Below are 20,869 nucleotides of genomic sequence, written 5' to 3' on the forward strand. Positions count from 1 at the left end.
GTAAGAGGGAACCGTTCCCTCATCGAAATAAAAATAAATTTCAAAAGTTATCTATAACACATTTTCTAGAGTGGAACCGTTCCCCTTTAACAAAATAGATATAACAAATTGATAAAATAAAATGCAATAATTTAGAAATTAGAGCCATGTTACTGGTAAGAGGGAACCGTTCCCTCATCGAAATAAAAATAAATTACAAAACTAACCTATAACACATTTTTTTTTAAAGTGGAACCGTTCACCACAAAAAAACAACATACAGATAAACCAATTTGATGAAGCTAAGAATTTAGACTGATGTTACAGGTAAGAGGGAACCGTTCCCTCATAAACAAAAACAAGTAAATTATAAATCTAATCTATTACACATTTTCTAAAGTGGAACTGTTCCCCTTTAAAAAAAAAAACTAAAAAAACAGATTAAACAATTTCATATAGTAAAATGTAATACTTTAGAAGTTAGAGCCAATTATTACGGGTAAAAGGAACCGTTCCCTTCATCAAAAATAGAAAATAATCTGTAATTACATTTTTTTAAGTGGAACCGTTCCCCCCTTAACAAAACAGATTAAACAAATTTGTGATAGAATTGTTTGACGATCACACGATGTTATAATTATAATTTTGAGCTAAGATAATTAATTGAATTTTTGGGTCTACAATCATTCTATGTACAACAAACAGTGATAATAGGTTGTTTTATAAATATAATATTTAATAATTCATTAATTTCAATGAACTCTTAAAGAAATGGCGAAAATCGAAAACCTTTAAGAGTGCTTGTTGGAAAAAATAAATATTAGTGCAATTTAAAGTTCTGACTTAAAACTTAACTTGATATCACGTGCTACAGAGCTTTAACTGCAAAGCAAAAATGTGCGAATGATTCTCATTAATGAATATATATCTGATGTCAAATTTAGGTTTAAATATAATTGTATGCTTTTTCCCAGGCCATTATCATTTAAAAAAGCATCAATTTCTCACACTTAAGATTTTATTGATACCATCATTATAAGTAATATTATCTAATTATCTAAGTGTAACAAATAGTACCATTAGGTTGTGTTTGGTATATATTTTGATACAACAACTACATGTTATTCATTAATTCGACAGAACTCTTAAAGAAATGGCAAAAAACGAAAACCTTTAAGAGTGCTTGTTTGAAAAATATACATTAACATAATTAAAAGTTCTGACCTATAACTATACTACATGTGCATCAAAGCCTTAATTGCAAAGCAAAAATGTGCGAATGATTCTCATATATGAATATATTAGTTACCAGTGTCAATTTAGGTCCAAATATTGTTTCATCTGTCATTTTTTATTGAAAGAGCACTTCTATGGAAACAAGGTGAATACCTTTGATTTCCTGATTTAACTTGCAACAAAACATAGTTATATATTAATTACACTGAAAGAAAATTAAAATGCAAATAACCTAATAAATCATGAATCACACACTTACAAATTGATTATTTTAGCTCAAAATATAATTATATATTTGAGCATGCATCTCAACAAACATATACATACATGTTTTATCAAAGGATTTAGAACGAATCTTAATAATATACATATCATATATACACATATACAACAATGTACAAAGTTCTCAAGTTCCTACTATAGACAAAGAAAAAATTGTATTTATTACAGTTTTAGACAGGCTTTTATTAAATTAATGACAAACCTAATGCATCTACTTGAAAATAAAAATATTACTAGTTTAAGCTAATTATTTTATTCTTGTTACAATTTTCAATTCAATGTAGCAAATTATATCATTTATTGTAAGATTATCATTGTGATAACTGGAAATAATATGAATGATATTTTGTCATTATGTAAGTCACAGCAATGAGGTATCCATAAACATATTAGTATCTGGACAATAATAAAAGAAACTGAGCTTTAAAACAAATAAGTCTTGTATATCAAATGCAAAGCACGAAACGGTCATCATATTTCTTTTCAACACAAACTGATAGAAAATTGAAAACACATGACTGTAAATAATTTTCTGTATATGTCTGCAAACATGCATTGACAAACAAGTTCCCTGTGTGAATTAATATCATATAGCACAGGAGATTATGAATTGTATATAAAAGTTCATGCAGGGAAAACATTGCCATCAAAAGATATATTATGACCATGCACAAATGTAAAATACTAATGGTTAAGATATATATATACATGTCAATAAATATTTTCATCCACACATGTCTTTTGTCCTCAATGTCTACTAAAATCAAAACACTTGTTACGTTTTCTGTGTGCTGAAATCTCTTTCTTCTACCTGCAAAACACAAGAGTGACCTGTGATCACACATGTTGTCTGATGATAGCAAATTAAGCAGTTGTATGGAGGGGTGCTTGGACAGTTTGTTGAAAATTTATTTTTACTATATGGATGTTGAGACAAATTCATATAAAACGCATTAGATTTAAGAAAGACTTTACTGTAAAACATCAAAACTGTCTTATTAACTAGAAATGTAAGTTGCTGATTTATCCTTCTTGATATATCTGTTTTTATTTTTTGTGATAAAAATGTAATTATTGTTTGAACTTTATTTGATCACTTGACAAATATATGTCTGTGTATATATGTAAAATGTAGGACAAAAATCTGTACAGTTTACGTCAATAAACTTTACTGTCTGTCTGTCTTCATCGAAAGGAATATTCATCTTGAAAAATTATTTCCAATACCATCATGTCAAAATGTCTAATTGGAATCCCTATCAAATAACATTCAAAATTGATGAAGATTTATTGTTTGTTTTACTGGTTTTACCCCTACTTTATCCCATTTTTTTCGTTATATCAAGGTGGGTGATCCATAAGCTTTCCTAGATAACTTATCAGTAATTACCAAGTGCTCCACAAATGCCTGCTTACTGCATATGTTATCTAAAATGATTTCTGGATTAATGGACAGAAACTTATGACCAACAAACTCAATTGTCACAAATTATGGCCTCATTTGAACCTAACCAGCTCACCCTTGATTTCTAATCCGATGCCTTCTCTATTGAGCTTAGTGGGCAGACATGTTAAGTATTTCATTCAAAACATAATATTTTCAACTTACTAACCTTTCTGTTTGTGGGACTCTTTATTTGTTTTGGTCTTTCTTTTCTTTTTGGGCTTTGGTTGAACAGTTTCAGGTGTTTTCTTTTTCTCTTTTACTGTCATCTACAATAAAAATAGATTGTTATAAAAAATATTTTTATTACACTCATGTAGAATAAATTTCCTTAAATTTAATGACTTAAACTTAAACAGTAAAATGTTGGACAATCAAAAACTTGCAAGAGGCAGACTCAAAAGATAGGTCCAATAAGAATATCCTTGTCTTTTTCTGTAAAGAATTTATTTTACACAGATGATTTTGATAACTTACCTACAAGTTTACTCGAAATAAAAATATCAATTTAATACACTTGTTACTATATATAGTAACAAAATTGCCTATGATTTCAACTGATTATGAGTGTCACGTGACCTATTATGAGTTTGCGGCCCGGGGCCGAGAACTAGTTATCAGCCCGCAGAACATGTGCATGTGCACAAACTGAAACAATGACGTCATATATTATGTCATCAAACAGTTAACTGTAAAAGTGAAAGTAGGTTTTTAGTATGAATCGCTTGATTTTATTATGAGAGCTGAACACAGATTTTTAACTATTAAAATTTAAAGAAATAATACGACAAATTCATTCCAGAAACAGATGAAAATAAAACTTGCTTCTAGCTTCTACAGTACAGTAGTGTACTTTGAACACACAAAGTAAACAACTCTGAAGAAGTTTCTGTACTGTACAGTAGAAATGCAGACAGGAACTTCAACGAAATAAATTTCAAAGTATTTTATTTTAGAAAAATGCTAATATTAGATCTACCAAGTGTATTAAAGACATTAATACACGTCATAGTTGTGCCAGAAGGTGATAATCGGCCCTGAAATGAATAATGCCCTCGGGGCCATTATTCATTTTGCGGGCCGATTATCACCTTCCGGCCCTACTCTGCCTTGTATTAATCTCTTAATCATATTAAAGTATTTATTTGTTTGTTTTCAGGTGAAATTTTTGCCATAGAAAAATATATTTTAATATCTTACCGGTCTCTTATCTTGTTCTTTGTCTACTAATTGTTGTAAGTGATCAGGAAGGGGCAAGTCATCACAGTCAGTTTGTCTTGGCAAGTCTTCTATCCACTTTATATCAAACTTGTCATTTATTTTTTCATTCATTTCCTCGAGAAAATTGTTCCACCATATTAAAGAAAATAAACCTTTAAAGTAATTTTTTACATTGTCTACAACCTTTTTAATATTACTAATTGAAATTTTTTCAGTTGACACTGCAAGTCTTTCTGGCTTTCCATCTGGTATGCTATTTAAAATGTTTGTTTCATGACGTTTCCATTCAGAATTGTGATAACCTTTTGTAAAAACATTTACACCACTCGAGCTTGCAACAAACTTAAAATGCAGTGGCTCAGAAATTTGGTCTATCTTATTTATATGTGGGGTAAGAAATTCCTTTACATTCAACATTCTGTCTAGTGGGTTGGCTGTATATTTTGTTCCAACTGATGTTATTAAATTAGTAAGTTCTGGGATTGTTTCTGCGTCCTTGATCTTTAACTTGTCAGAAATTTTAGAGAATCCAGCATCCACATCTTCATGGGTGTGACCCACCATTAAAAAAGACAAGTGGACCTAAAAAAAACAACACAATACTTAAATTGTAAACCCTGATCTTTTACATAAATGTCCAATAGATAAGAATATAATATAACATAATATATTCCAATATAATTAAAAACTTCAATTAAGTAAATAACATAATAATGACTATTTAATTCATCACAATATGTGCAAGTAAACTGCATTTTTACAATATGTATGTCAAGTTTCATTTACTTTCTAAGAGGAGCTATGGAAAAAAAGAGTGTGTTAACAGACAGCCAACCAAATATAAACATAAATAACATAAATTAATTAAGCTGATTCAGTCTAATTATATTATGAATTTTGATGTGTGTCATGAAAAGTCTTTGGCCTGCATGTTCAACAATTGGCCTAAAATATGGGAAAAAATATGACAATTAAAGGTAAAGACATTTGTTCAATAGCCAATTGATGGAATAATTTCTATAACTAGTATGAACGAAAGACCTGTCCATGGACAGTGCACTGGACTTTTCTCAGTGCTGGACTATAAAATAAAAGCAAAAAAGGGGAATTAAACTGCAAACTTGCTTATCAGACTTACCTACCCTTGATAGTCAATAAATATTTCAAGTTTGTAGTGAACATCTTAAATGTTTTTTGAGAAAAAGGCAAATATTCTAAGTCAAACAATGGAAATAATTAAGTAAACAAGAGCTGTCCGTAAGACAGCGCGCTCGACTTTTTTATTGCTTGCCAATAAAAAAAGTTTTTGCAGTAAAAGGCAATACAAGAATCTCTGTATTTTTAAAGTGAACTAGTTGTTTGATACCCTTGAATATTACAGCAATGTTTATATGACATAATTTATGGTAAAGTGAACAAGTGGATAGGAATGAATTTTTTTAGATTTTTTAAGTTTTTTAGTGCTTGCCTATAATACAAAACATTGACAGTTAAGGGCCATAATTCAAATAAAATCTTTGACAGAATTACCTTCTCCTGGACATGTTTGGGAATCATGATTGTAAACAAGTATTCCAACTTTCAAATTAATATCTCAAACAGTTCAGTCAAAAAGTGGACTGGTACTAAAAACTTAACCAAGATTCTAAGTCGATAAAAGGCCTTAATTTTTAAAACAAATCCTTGACAGAGTTACCTTCTCTTGCGTACAGATGGGGTAATGATGTGAAATAGCATTAAAAGTTTCAAAGCAATATCTCAAAGGGTTAAGGCAATAAGTGGATTTTACCCATATTCAATGTATTTTCTAAGTCAAAAAGGGGCATAATTCTGTCAAAAACCTTGACAGAGTTATGTCCTCTTGTCTGTTGATGAAGGTCGTGATGGTAAACAAGTATGGTCAGTTTCAAAGCAATACCTCCAATGGTTTTGAAATAAAGTGAGGTGGTACAAAAAACTTAACCAAGCTCAATACACTTTCTAAGTCAAAAAAGGGCCATAATTCTGTCAAAAACCTTGACAGAGTTATGTACTCTTGTCTGTAGATGGAGGTTATGATGGTGAACAAGTATGGTAAGTTTCAAAGCCATACTTGTAATACTTCTGAAATAAAGTGGGGTGGTACGAAAAACTTAACCAAGGTGTGACGCCAACGCCGACGCCGACGCCGACGCCGGGGCGAGTAGGATAGCTCCCCTTTTCATAGAAAAGTCGAGCTAAAAACAGCTTTTAGGATTAACCTCCCCCCCTCCTTGCACAAATGCTCTTCAAGTTTGATAGTAAACAATATCTCCAAGATTAAAGTGAATAACTTTAAACGTTTTGAGCAATGTACCTTACCAAAAAGTTTACCAAGTAAATCAAAGTTAAAAAAGGGGCATCACTCTGAACAAATTAATTAAAAAAGTTATCTGCCCTTCAGAAATGCTTTACAATTTGAAAAATGGAATAATATTCCAAGTTTTAAGTGATGAACAGTTTTTGAGAAATTGACAGAAGAAGAGCTAATAAAGCTTAATGAAAAGTAAGCAAAGTGATTAAGGAATTTAAAAAATCCTTCAACTTGTTAGCTTTTCCTTTGGTCTTTGAATAAATACACTGAAAAAGCTCCTTTGTTTGTTTTGTTTTACCAAGGTGTGGAGAACAAAGTCAATTTATAGATACTATCAATTACAGTCCGATCCTGGTTATACGACAAACCTTTATTTTAATACTCAGCATTATTGGAAGTAGATAGGCCATAGCGTTGTTATCTCTTAAATAAAACATTATAAAAATGAACATATTATTCAAAACGCATTTTCCCAATACCTCCTATTTTTCAGCCTGATTATACAATTATGAAAGAAATTAAATAATGCCTAATATTTGAAGCCAGACTTATAGGCGCTGATCCACTTGCTTACTGTTTGATTTGTGAAGAATTTCCAACAGTCATGTGTGTATTTAGACAATCATGATAATTACACATTGTGTGTTCTTTAATTAACATTAATTACCGAAGAATAAAAACTTCTGCACCGTGTCTGATGTTGTTATGGTTATTACTTGAAGATGACAGCAATAATTATCATGAAAACGCTATATGTGCTACATAACGAAGAATAAATTGCAAGTATTTATGTCTTAAATACCAAATAAATTCTTTTAACCTTTCTAAAATATTTATTTTTCTCAATTGATTGGTGGAAACAAGTGTGTTGTAAATAGTAGTTTTGATATGATAGGCCAAAGTCAAGTATTTTTCGTCTTTCACAATATCCGGATTTCAACTATTCGTATCCATTGATTATTCAAAGTAAATTTTCAGGTCCCGGCAATTCATATAATCAGGGTTGGACTGTATTCTTTATTTAAAATGTTCAATTAAAATTTTGTCCAGATGTTTTTTCATGCAATATTGTCTCAGTCTATTACATGTCTTTCAGAGAATTTTCATTTGACACTTTGGCCTGATGTTACCTTTAGAACAATATACATAGTTGCTTGAATGTATCTTTGCATACCTGATTAAATATCCGTTTCCTAGCAAGAAGTTCCAGAAAAGCTAGTACATATCTGTTTCTGTTTTCTCTGTAACAGTTGTCTGCCTGAATGTACAATGTCCCAGGCAGTCTATTGCCCTGGAATGAGACCAAATTGTGGATAATTTAAATGTTTATTTGTGCTGAAAATAACCTAAGATCTTCAATAAATCATAGATTCTAAAACTGCTTTATTAGCTTCAAATGAAAAATATCAGACAGTGGTTATATAAAAGATGGCATGTTGCAGTGATACTATAATGAATGCTTGAACTTGCAGTTGAAAAGAAGAAAACCTAACCATATTACCGTAGCTAAACTAATACTAACAAGAGGGCCATGATGGCCCTAGATCGCTCACCTGACCCATCAAACTCATTCGAACTATTACCTAGACAAGCATTCTGACCAAGTTTCATGACAGGTGAGTCAAAAATGTGACCACTAGAGTGTTAACAAGGATTATCCATATTTGAGCAGTGTGACCTAGTTTTTATCCAGGTGACCCATATTCGAATTTGACCTAGAAATCATCAAAACAAACTTTCAGACCAATTTCCAGGATAATTGGATCAAAACAGTAGCCACTAGAGTGTTAACAAGATTTTTCTATTTTTAGCTCCGGTGACCTAGTTTTTCATGCGAGATGACCCATGTTCAAACTCATCCGAGCAATTACCTATACAAGCATCCTGACCAAGTTTGATGATGATTGAGGCAAGAATGTGACCACTAGAGTGTTAACAAGGTTTTTCTATTTTTTAGCTCCTGTGACCTAGTTTTTCATCCAAGATGAACCATGTTCGACCTCATCTGAGCTATTAATTAGATAAGCATCCTGACAAAGTTTGATGATGATTGAGCAAAATGTGACCGCTAGAGTGTTAACGAACATTGGTGTGTACAGACGACAGACATTAAACGATCCTAAAACCTCACCCTGAGCTAGCTCAGGTGAGCTAAAAAGGAAAGATCATGTTAACATGTATGTTGTGTTAAAATATAAAAACCATAGCTTAAAATATTGACTATTGCTTTGAATTGGATAATATGGTGATGTCTGCAATGTTAAAAGAATATATTTCTTTTATTTTAAAATCAGTGTTATGCTTGTCAAAAAAAATTAAGTCAGCCTACTTATAACTTATAGAAAAAAAAGGAAGTATGCCATTTTTAACATTGGTTATCTACCTAAGCTTGCAATATTAAACTCACACAATAACCTCTAATGTCATTTTCTTATTAAACACTCACAGCAAAACATTACATTTCAAAAATAAATCAATTTTTTTGTCTGTCTCATAAAGTAAAATTATTAATCTCAAGCACATTTGATACACACTGATAAAATATTTTCAAGATGTCAGATGTCTCCAAAACTTCACACTATTATAAAGTAGATATCATTATTTGTTCATATTGCTTCTGACAATCAACCTCACTACATAATTTAGTTTTCGTACCAACATGATCCAAATTTGCTCTTAAAAGTAGATTCTATCAAGCTTATTTCAAGGCTGGACAAAAGTTTGACCAACTAGAATTTTCACAGGAGTGGCCAATAACTTCAATATCTTTTTGACACAGGGCTTTATATAGGTCCATTTAACATTATAAATGAAGGTGAATATTACAGCTATAAAGTGCTTCATAAAGTATATAAGATAAAGTGCAGACACAAAATACTTAAAGATCATCGAAATGGTTTTGTCCACATAATAAGTATTGTCATAAAACACAAATTTCTTTGTCAACTGTTTGATATCAACAGGAAACTATCATGGTATCTCATTTAAAGGATAAATATTGATATAAGACAGGCATCAATGTATCCGTTTCTTTTCCTATAAGAGTTTTGTTCCTATAGTTGTTGTGTGCAAGTATAAAGACAAGTATAAAGATAATATGTTCATTTATAAAAAGCTATCGCAAATTTATGAACAAAAATCTAAAAATCTATACATGTATGTTAAATAGCTGCATATTCTTATGCAAGTTAATCTTACCTTTGACTCTGAAGTCCATAACAATGTTTTCAGTATGACATTGATTGTTAGATTTGGATCATGGCTGTATTGATTAAAGTCTATAAATGTGTGGAATTTATCTTCACCATGGTTAAGGACACCTGTTATATGACATTTCATCAAGTCCCCAACATTAATAAACTGAAAATATAAAAATAAATATGTATACTTGAATGTCTGTGTATGTTCACAATTCATAATATGTAATAGTGAATATACAATTGTCTAAAAATGGTACGGTTCCACCAAAAACAGTCTGAAAAATGTGCTAGTCATTTTAAGAATTTTATAAAAGCTTGCATGCATTTATAATACACATGTATTAAAGATTATCATGAGGAAAGATAAAATGAGTTTATTATCAAATTGCATTGAATACCTTCCTTGAATCATTATCAGCTTCTTATATTATCTTACAATGATTAAGGAATTGTTTGACTAAAACATATCACCATTGTCCGAAGTATTGAGCCCCAATATGACTATATTATTACTAATAAATTCATAGAGTAATAGATATCTGTATTACTTTACACTATTTGTCAAATTAAATGACATTCACTTGCACAGCTGAGTGTGAATGGAACATCAGGTCCCCTATATATTTCCAAACCAGTATTCAAGGTTCATGTCTGGTGAAGTGAATCCAAAATGTGCATATAAATTAAAAGGTTGCTTTTAAGTCAATTAAACACAATTAAGATTCTGTCTAGAGCTTAGTCTAGAAAGTGGATAAATCAGTTTTGTAACTTAAACAACAAACTTCTTTGAGAACAGCCCTATTTAGTTGCAAAGTAATTTGTGACAAGTTTGCGGACCACAACGGCTACGTCAACGACAAAAACAAAGCGACTGTAACAATATTTTCATTGTTTTTTTTTTCAAAAATAAGTCCAGTCTATTGAGGAATGAAAACTAAAACATTTCTGGGGCATAAAGGTCCTAAATTAAAAGATAAGCTTAGAACTATCACACATTTTTTTCCAAATATATTGCATTACATTTATTCATAAGTCTGGTAGATTAAACAAATAAATGTTATAGTGTTCCCTATATTTCATGCTGAGAGAATCTAGCAGATTTATATGATAAATTAATTCCAACCTGTTCATGTCATGCCCTCATTTTATGACAACTGACAATTTGCTAATGTAAATACTGCTGTGTTACACACAATTTATAAGTGTAAACTAACATCCAAAGATAGTAAAAGTAAAATCTCTATCACTCTAATATTTAATTGTATTAAATAAACTAAACTTTATTTACCTTTGGTAATCTTCCAGCAAAATGAGGCAATGAAGACTTAGCTGGAAAAAAAACCATGCAAAAACATTAGATATTAACAAGAGCGACCTGTGATCACATGTGTCGCCTCATGACAGCTGTAACTCTGCCAAAAACCTACAAACCTGTGTAATATGCACAAGTCCTAAAACTACTGATCAAGTCATTGAATTTGTATAAGTGGTATAAGAGATGTAGTCCGGACAAATTTTAAAAGTTCAAATCAAAGGGCCATTACTTTGACAAAAATCCACATTCTGAAAAATGTCGATGAGATGCACAACTAGACATGGTATTGATCATTCCTGTACAGTTTTGATGAAATTGCACCAGCAGTTTCTGAGGTGTAGTCCAGACAAGCTTCTGTGGTAGTTTTTAAGAAGTAGTCCAGACAAGTTTTGTGATGGACGGACAGACAGATGGACAGACGACGTAGAAGGGATCCCTATATGTTGCCACTACTCTGTAGAGTCGACACACAAAAATCTATCAAGTGCAACATTTAGTGATCAACACCTGCATAATTCTACATTCCAACCTTTAAAAGTTTAAGAATTTCCAATAGTACCTGTGTCAAAATTTTAAGGTGCATCACATATAATACTTAATTTGATTTTACATCCCAAACAGCATGGATTGGTAAAGTACCAAGACACAATCTATGTGGAAATTCTAGTACTACATCAGACAAAATATGTGATGCATATTGTAATTGAAATAAATGGAGCCTTTTGTTATTCACCAGTTAGGATTTCAGTATCACAGCAATACTTGAGACACTGCTACCCTGATTTTAACAGATATTAAATATAATACATGTATGTCTAATACAATTAGATTTAATATCATCTTGTATTTATTATTGCATATTCTCATAATTATGAATTATATACTAGAATGTTTAATGGGTAATAAGATTCATTAAAACTCAGTCCATGAGTCAGAACTTGATGATGTAATTTATGCTATCATGCCCTGAACCGTAGTCAGATCAGTTTAAATGAATATGTACTTACATTGATCCATGCCATCAACAATAATAGACATGTAGGTATCAGGATCATTCTGTGACATCTCACGCTTTCCATAATAATATGCTCTCTCTAACCTTGAAAGGGATAAATAATTAAAATATTAAAAAACAGCCAAAAAGTTTAAAACAGACTTACAAACAATACACCAAAGTCCCCTCTGGTACAATGGTAAAATCACAATCTTAACTTTTCTTATTTCTAAAATCACATGTAAATATTGATGGCTTAAACTGTTAGAAAACTCAGCTAGACGTAACAGTCCTGAGTTTTTAAGCAAATGCCTTCAACTTCAATTTACTGAAGTCCTTCAGGCTTCAATCTATACTTCCAGAAATGTAGGACTTCCAACTCCAATTTTTAACACATGAAATTTCAACCCGACTATTTGAAGAAAAGGGAGAGCTATTGTACTAATTCAGCAGGTGTTGGCGTCATAATGTCATTAAATTTTGGTGATCCCTTTTTTAACTAGTCTACATTATCCGGGCACTTGTTTATCCATCAAACACTGAGAATATATGAGGGCCGCTGACCTACCAACAGCTCTTGCTGAAACTTAACTAGATATTGTCACAAGTGCAAAAAAACCTGTCATCATGGCGTCATGTGCTTGCTAAATAAATATTATGTTGGTTCCAGAAAACCTTCAACTTACATTTGTCTATCTAGATGATCATGTCTGGCATTTTGCAGTCTTGATCTCATAAGGACGTCTGTTGTTTTTTCCATTTCTCTTTCAAATCCAGTACACACAGAACATTTGGAGAAAGTGTTGGTCTGTAAAACACATTATCATTATATAAATAACACAGAACAAAAAGAAAATTTATTGCTAAAAGGATAAATGAATTGAGTAACAAAGCTTTATAGACAGTGAGAATGCATGTTGTGCATTATATCTTATTTAAACCCATTTTTATTTCACATCTAAACTTTGGTTTACTCGACAATAAATGGTCTTTTTACATATTAAAATGCAAATGAACTGCATACTGGATAATCTTCAAGTAATGTTGGACTGTATGAGGGCTGTCTGACTTCTTAAATAGATACATACTGTCAGATATTTTATAGATCTAACATCTAGTCATGAAGTCCTAGTGAAAGCCTTATTATCCTTAATAGTTAAAAATGATAATACTTTGGTCACATTTAACCAATTATGCTCAGTTCTGCAATTTCACAATGCCTGTCCAGTCATGGTCTGGTAGCAGTTAAAAAGTTGATTTACAAACATGCTGTATGCTGGACTAACTAACGGCAGAAACTCTGAAGGTGCTTGTTTAGGGAAGTGACTTTACCATAAATAAAGTGCTAGAATGCAATCTCAAATACTTACTTTTCTGATTTTTACATGTGAGAAATGTTTCTTCCATATCAGGTGAAATTGCGAAACAGACACATCAGCCTTTTCATTGCTGCTTTTCTTCCTAAAGTCTTCGTAAATAAGTTTCTTAGTACTGATATACGGCAACAACACCTCATTGGTATGTGGCATCTTGTCACCATAATACTTTGAATACCAATCCAGGAAGTTAATAGCATTCATTGTTTCTTTTGTCATAGTTCTTGGTTTTTTTGCACTTCCTGTAATCGCATTTTTGTTCTTTAAATTAACAGCCTTGCTTAAAGTATTCTTATTAAGTCTCAATAACAATAGGAATGCTTTTGTACACAATGATATCTTATTAATAGAAAATATTCTTTTCTTTCCTGAGAAATGGGATTCTTTTAGATGCCGTATTAAAAAACTTTGTTTTCCACTTTGGGATTTTGTCCAATATTCATTTCTAAAGTGAAAGATGTCACTAAATGTAAAAAAGTTAATGCACTTCTTGTCACAACATAACACTTTTCTTGTTTCCGCAATATTCTTCACCTGAAGGGCTTTGTCTTTCATTCTTTTGCTGCCAGTAACTTCACCTGAAAAAGATTTACAGCTATATTTATCTAGATTTCAAAAAACTTTATTAGAAGTAAATTACTACATTGTTATTAAGAACAACCTCCATATGACTCAAACCTTAATTGAATTACATTCCTCTTAACTTTATTTCTTAACTATAGTCTATAGTTGTGATCGAGTTATAAATTGGCTTAACTGAATCTGAATCAACTGCATTGATGTATATGTGACTGGGCGTGGCTACTTTGATTTGGATTGTAATCTACTTTATGATTTGCTCTGATACTTCTAAGCACTTAACTCATTAAAATGCTCTCATTCCTAACCTTTGGGGGAGGGGGAGGGGTGTTTAAATGACAATTTTTGTTCCTTCATATAAAAAAAAGGAATTAAGACATTTATTTTAATCTGGGCCTTCTTTCAAACCCAAATACCAAGAAAACCTTTTGCTTAGGGCATTTACACAGGGCACAAATTAGGATTAATAGACAATGTTGACCTTGAATGAGCAAGTACGACCTTGACCCTGGAGGTACGGGTCTGGTTGTTGCGCATGACACATCGTCTTATTATAACAAACATTTGTGCCAAGTTATTTCAAATTCCTTTGATAAATGACAAAGTTATGGACCTGACACGAAATATACCCTGTTACAGACTATGCTAATATTTGACCTCCAAGTGTGACCTTGACCTTGAAGGTAGGTGACCGGTTTTTGCGCATGACACATCATCTGATTATTGTGAACAATTATGGCAAGTATTTACAAAATCCCTTCATAGATAAGAAAGTTATGGACCGGAAACGACATATACCCTCAAATAGGCAATGTTGACCTTGAACGAGCAAGTGCGACCTTGACCCTGGAGGTAGGGGTCTGGTTGTTGCGCATGACACATCGTCTTATTATAATAAACATTTGTGCAAAGTTATTTCAAATTCCTTTCATAAATGACAAAGTAATGGACCGGACACGAATGTGTGAAGGACGGGCGGACGGCAAGATGTCCGGCCTAAATGGAATAAGGGGCCATTTCTTTTGTTATTTTCTATTGTTTAATAGAGGGCCAATAGCCCCTTACTCTATTGTTACGGAATGAACTCTATTGTTCTCCTTTGTTCCGTTTACAGTTAGATGGCCCCCTATCCTATTCGGTAGTGCGGACGGACGTACGTTTACGAGGCAAATCAGCTCTGACGGACGGAGCCTTTTTCTATATCCCCCTTTTTTCTTCGATAAGGCGGGGGACAACTAGAAATGTGTCCATAGGACACGGGGCCCCAACACTTCACTGTTTTGTCAATCTTCTGTCTCAAGGACAAATTTTTTGGGCTACACATGAAGCAAGTTGAAAACTGAAAATCTTTTATAAAGTGGATGACAAAAACTCTACAAACACTGAATAAATCATCAAGCAAACCCCAAAATGCATAACTACACATGCTGACCAACATTTTTGTATACTTTCAGTACTACAGGTCAAATACTTTTTGAGCTATATATGAACAAGTCTATAATTTATACTAAGTCAAGGGCAATAACTCTCAGAAAACCAGAAAAAAATCTATATGCAAAACCCTAGGTGCAAAGATTCACAGTCAGTATTGTTGATCATCATTCCTGTAAAGTTGGTTAATTCTAACTCAAGCACTAAAAGTACACATAACAAAAGATTTTGGAATGATTTTTACTAAGTCAAGGGCAATAACCTTACAGATACCAAATAAATTCACAATCAAACCACCAGGTGCACAACTACATATGCCAACCTCTATTTCTGTAAAGTTTCGTGACTCTATGTCAAATAATTTTTGAGCTACTCACTACACAAATTGAAAACTGCAAATTTTTACTAACTCAGGGGCCATATCTGTACACAAAACAGAATAAATCACAAGTGTAACATTACATGCACAACTTCACATCCTGAGCAACATACGTAAAGTTTCATGACCCTCGGTCAATTACATTTTGAGCTACATGCAACACAATTTGAAAATTGCATTTTGTACTTAGTCAAGGGCAATAACTCTACAAATTCTGAATAAATTCTCATGCAAACACCAAGGTGCACAACTACACATGCTGAGCGACATTCCTGTAAAGTTTCATGACAATAAGTCAGATGCTGTTTGAGCTATGTGCGACACAAGTTAAAAATTGCAAATTTTCACTAAGTCAAGGGCAATTACTCTACAAACACTCATAAATACAAAAACAAACACTCAGGTGCAAGACTTCACAAGCTGACCAATATACCTGAAAAGTTTCCTGGCTCTAGGTCAAATACTTTATAAACTACCACAAAAGAGAACAGACTGACAATGGACTGACAGAAATAATAGACTGACGGACGGACAAGGGTAAATCTAAATGCCACCCTACAGTGGGGGCACAAAATAAGCATGTAAATGTTTTCTCCTCAAATTAAGCTCAGAATAGCACTAATAATTGATTACATTGATTTTTAACAATCTACTGAAGTGTTAAGAAGGTTTTTCCATATTAAGGCAGTGTGACCTAGTTTTTGACCCCATGTGACCCATATTTAAATTTGATTTAAAAGAAATTGAAACAAACTTTCAAACAAATTTTCAGGATATTTGGAGCAAAACAGTAGCCAAGAGTGTTAACAAGAATGTTCTATTTGTAGCTCCTGTGTCCTAGTTTTTCATTTGAGATGACCCATTTTCAATCTCATCCGAGCAATTACCTAGTCAAGCATCCTTACCAGGTTTCATGACAATTGAGTCACAAATGTGAATACTAGAGAGTTAATAATGTTTTTTCCATATTTGGGCATTGTGACCTAGTTTTTTACCCAAGGTGACCCATATTCAAACTTGATTTACAAATCATCAAAACAAACTCTCAGACCTAATTACCAGGATATTTGGATCAAAACAGTAGCCACTAGAGTGTTAACAAAATTTTTATGTTTTTAGCTCCTGTGACCTAGTTTTTCATCCTAATTGACCCATGTTAGAAATCATCCAATTACCTTGACCTGACAAAGTGTGATGATGATTGAGGCAAAAATGTGACAGCTCAAGTGTTAACAAACAAATGTTGATGTACGACATACGACGGACATTCAACGATCCTAAAAACACACCCTGACCTAGCTCAGGTGAGCCAAAAACTGAAGTTTGTCATTAAACAATATAGAGCCTGGTCGATCTGAAATTATGTTGCAGGCTAGGCTACCTATACTGGTTGAAAAGACCATATCCAACAGTGGAAGGATTAACTCTAAAATTGGTTAATAAAAGCAGTAGGCTTACTGGTTATTATTTCTGGTCTTTGGAAAGGTGTTTTGCTGGTCAATGGTGTCATGTCTTCAACAGCAGTGTCAGAAGATAAGTACCCACTTCCTATATTCAGCGATACACCAACAGGGTCTTCAAAACAATCTTCATCTTCAACACTTCCTAGAAATAAATCAAAATCCAAAATATTGGCTTCTTTCACATTTGTCAATTCAATATGTTCATTTTATCATATTGAATGATATTAAAAGAGAAACCTTTGTGCATGTACAAAGCTCACCTGAAAATAAAAACTCTCCATGACAAGAAATAAGTAATATTGTCAACTAAAAACAAAAGAAGACATAAAATCTAAATCTGAAACTCATGTCTCAAAGTTCATAGTTGAATCTGAAATAGTGCATGTGTTAAAACATTACTAGTTGCTATTGCTAAGTGAAAACAGCAGTTGTAAAAGATGTGTACCAGTAAGGAAAATCAATGAGCCCCTGGAACGGGGCCAATTTTGACCCTAGGGCTTTTATTTGAACAAACTTGGTAGACACTCACTAGAAGATGTTTCATAACAAATATCTATTCTCTAGCTCTTTCGGGTTTTTAAAAAAAAGATTTTTTCACTGCCATGGCATCCAGAGTTCTGCATGGAATTAAATTCTTTAAGCAACTTTTATAGGTAACCACCTTCCACCAAAGGAACATTCCTGTGAAGTTTGGATGAAATGGGCTAAGCGATTTATGAGGAGATGTCGTTTAAAATAAAAGTTATCAGACGCTGGATGGACAAAAAGCTATCACAGAAGCTCGCCATGTCACTTTGCGACAGGTGACCAAAAACAAAATAGAAGCTTGATAAAGGATGAATTGACAATAAAATTGACACTGAAAATGTTATGCACTAATGAAAAAGACAAGACAAGATGCTTGAATTATTAACCTAGTCATACAATCATGATATGAGTGATGAAAAAGAATAATTATCTAAGGTCTTAAATTGATACTATTTACAGCAACAAAGAAAAAGTTTAAAGATATACTTAAATGCTCATCTTTGAGTAAAATATTTTAATCGAAGAAATTTGTTAAAACCTATAAATTTCTTACTGCATATGTCTAAATTGGATAAAAAAAGTGAACAAACTATGTTTTGGAAGTCATGTTCTCTATTAGTACAGTAGACAGAAGTTAAGTCGGTCTTTTCTTAAAAAATTAAAAACTGCCATTTTTTTAACTACACTAAATATTCACATAATGTGACAACCTTCAGTATGTAGAGTTTTGTGTAGAGTTTCAAACAGGGTGACATCCTGTGAAGTCATTTGTGTGAAGTCAAAGCATGTTTATTTCATATTAACAAAGAGACTGTGTAGCAATTATCAATATTTTCTGATATCAAATTTGAGCATAAGATATCTTTAAAAAAATAAATGTAGAAACAGTTTATAATCTATTCACTTAAATTGGACAGCATGAAAATACAATTTTCAATTCATTTATACTTTTTATAAAAATTTAGACTTACTACTCAACATTTCTGTTTGTTGGCAAGAAATTTTGTTGTTTTCAGTTACTAATTCAGCATTTGGGTTTGAGGATAAGTACCCACTTGACACATTCATTGATACACCAACTGGGTCTTCATAACTATCGTCATCTGAAAAAATTGAAAACAAGTCATTTATAAGCATTTAGTTATGTGATAGAAATTATATCCTGCTATGTTTCATTTTTCACAGTGAGACTAACTAATCTGAAATCACTGTGACATTAAAGTTAATTACACATTCTTTGGACAAATGTCCATTTGAAAACAATGATATTTGATTGTTTGATTGGGTTTGACGTCACACCGAAGCATAAAAAATTGGTCAAAGACAGAAAAGGGCGGGTTGCATTTATATACATAATATCACGAGGCTGTGATATGTAACGAACAACAAGAGCTGTCGGTAGGACAGCAACGCTCGACTATTCTTAGTGCTTGATTGTAAAAAAAAATGCTTGATACAGTTACCTCCTCCTGTTTACAGGTTGGGAGAATGATGGTGAACAAGTGTGCAAAGTTTCAAAGCCATATGTCAATGGACTTTGAAAATATTTGAGGTATTACAAAAACTTTAACGTAAATTCTAAGTCCAAAAAAGAGCATAATTCTGTCAAAATGCTTGATACAGTTACCTCCTCCTGTTTATAGGTTGGGGCAATGATGGTGAACAAGTGTGCAAAGTTTCAAAGCCATATGTCAATGGACTTTGAAAATATTTGAAGTATTACAAAAACTTTAACATAAATTCTAAGTCGACGCTCAGGTGACTACAATAGCTCTACTTATTCTTATCGAATAGTTGAGCTAAAAATTACCACTGAGCATTAATGTCGAAAATTTAACTAAGTTGGTAAACAGGAAGTGGATGAGCAACAGACCTGAAATCGAATCCTACGGTATGAGGCCATGTGTTAATGCAGTATGCAAAATATCAAGAGGCTATGATAAGCAATTGCAGAGAAAACTGTTACGAAAATTTCCTACCATTGACCACTAATGTCGAAAATTTAACTAAGTCAGTAAACAGGAAGTGGATGAGCAACAGACCTGAAATCGAATCCCACGGTATGGGACAATGTGTTAATGCTGTATGCCAAATACCAAGAGGCTGTGATAAGTAGCTGCTGAGAAAAATGTTACGAAAATTTTCCCCGCCCACCAAACGCCCATCATTCACCATACTATAACCCGGGTTTGCACCTAAGCAACCCGGTCAAAAATAATAAAGGGGGATAATCAAAGATTCATCAAGTGAAGAGTTATAATGCTTTCATTCTGCTCTCCCTCTGAATGGAATTTATCTATGATATTACAAGTCCCTTTTCACTTGGTATCTTCTGATCTTGGTATCTCAAATACCTTTAGAGTTATGCTATGGTATGTGCAAATGAAGCATGAAGAAGAATAATGCTGGGGAATATATGCCTGGTGGCAAAATTACAAGAAGTTATCATGTACAAAAATTAGTTTGGAGGATTGAAAGCAATTTGTTGTAAATGGCTCAAACGATGTTTTTTTTTTGGCCTTAAATGTAAAAGAAAAATAAGTCTAAGTCTAGATGTCAAGTGACTGGTAATAGGACAACATATTGGCTGCATGTAAACGTTTTCTGCAGCAAATTACACAAACCCTGAATATTCTTCATAACCTCAATTTTTTGTAGCAATTGTCCACACAGCTATATGATCAATAAGTAATACTTTTAAACAATATTTTTTAACCTTTTAACTGTTAACAGTGCTGGACTTGCAGATGGGAGTGCTACTGATTATGGCACTGTCTTCCCAATCTGTTGACAGACCAGTAACTCGACTATCATCAAGGGATACACCAGTGATGTCATGATGAGAATCATCTGCAATTCATAATGGAAAAACATGACTGTTTAAAACATGCTAATGAACATTAAAATAATGTTATAGAGGAAATACTAGTATTATTTTAAATGGATTGGTCAGGAATTTATTAAATTCACAAGGATAGTAAAGTACAACTAAATTAATGATTAACAGATATTAACTAATGAACAGAAATAGGGTCTGAATTATTTATCCTTAAATACAGATCTTCAATGTAAATGCATAACAAGGGGATCATAAAGATTTACATAGCTTT

General features: G+C 32.5%; 1 protein-coding gene across 1 annotated transcript; it reads right to left on the reverse strand.

The window, feature by feature from the left end:
- Positions 1 to 627: 627 nt before the first annotated feature.
- LOC132712926 (uncharacterized) lies at positions 628 to 18,911 on the reverse strand. Its single transcript, XM_060695360.1, has 11 exons — positions 18,731 to 18,911; positions 17,227 to 17,373; positions 13,374 to 13,957; positions 12,690 to 12,811; positions 12,017 to 12,108; positions 10,983 to 11,023; positions 9,693 to 9,854; positions 7,669 to 7,785; positions 4,142 to 4,744; positions 3,111 to 3,210; positions 628 to 2,308 (listed from the first exon to the last, which is right to left on the reverse strand). The coding sequence occupies exons 1-11, from the start codon at positions 18,894 to 18,896 to the stop codon at positions 1,944 to 1,946; spliced, it is 2,499 nt and encodes an 832-aa protein (XP_060551343.1). The 5' UTR covers positions 18,897 to 18,911; the 3' UTR covers positions 628 to 1,943.
- Positions 18,912 to 20,869: the final 1,958 nt, after the last annotated feature.

The sequence above is a fragment of the Ruditapes philippinarum genome, unplaced genomic scaffold, assembly GCF_026571515.1.
Source record: "Ruditapes philippinarum isolate M1 unplaced genomic scaffold, ASM2657151v2 ctg6952_1_1_1_1, whole genome shotgun sequence".
In the NCBI taxonomy this organism is placed as follows: domain Eukaryota; kingdom Metazoa; phylum Mollusca; class Bivalvia; order Venerida; family Veneridae; genus Ruditapes; species Ruditapes philippinarum.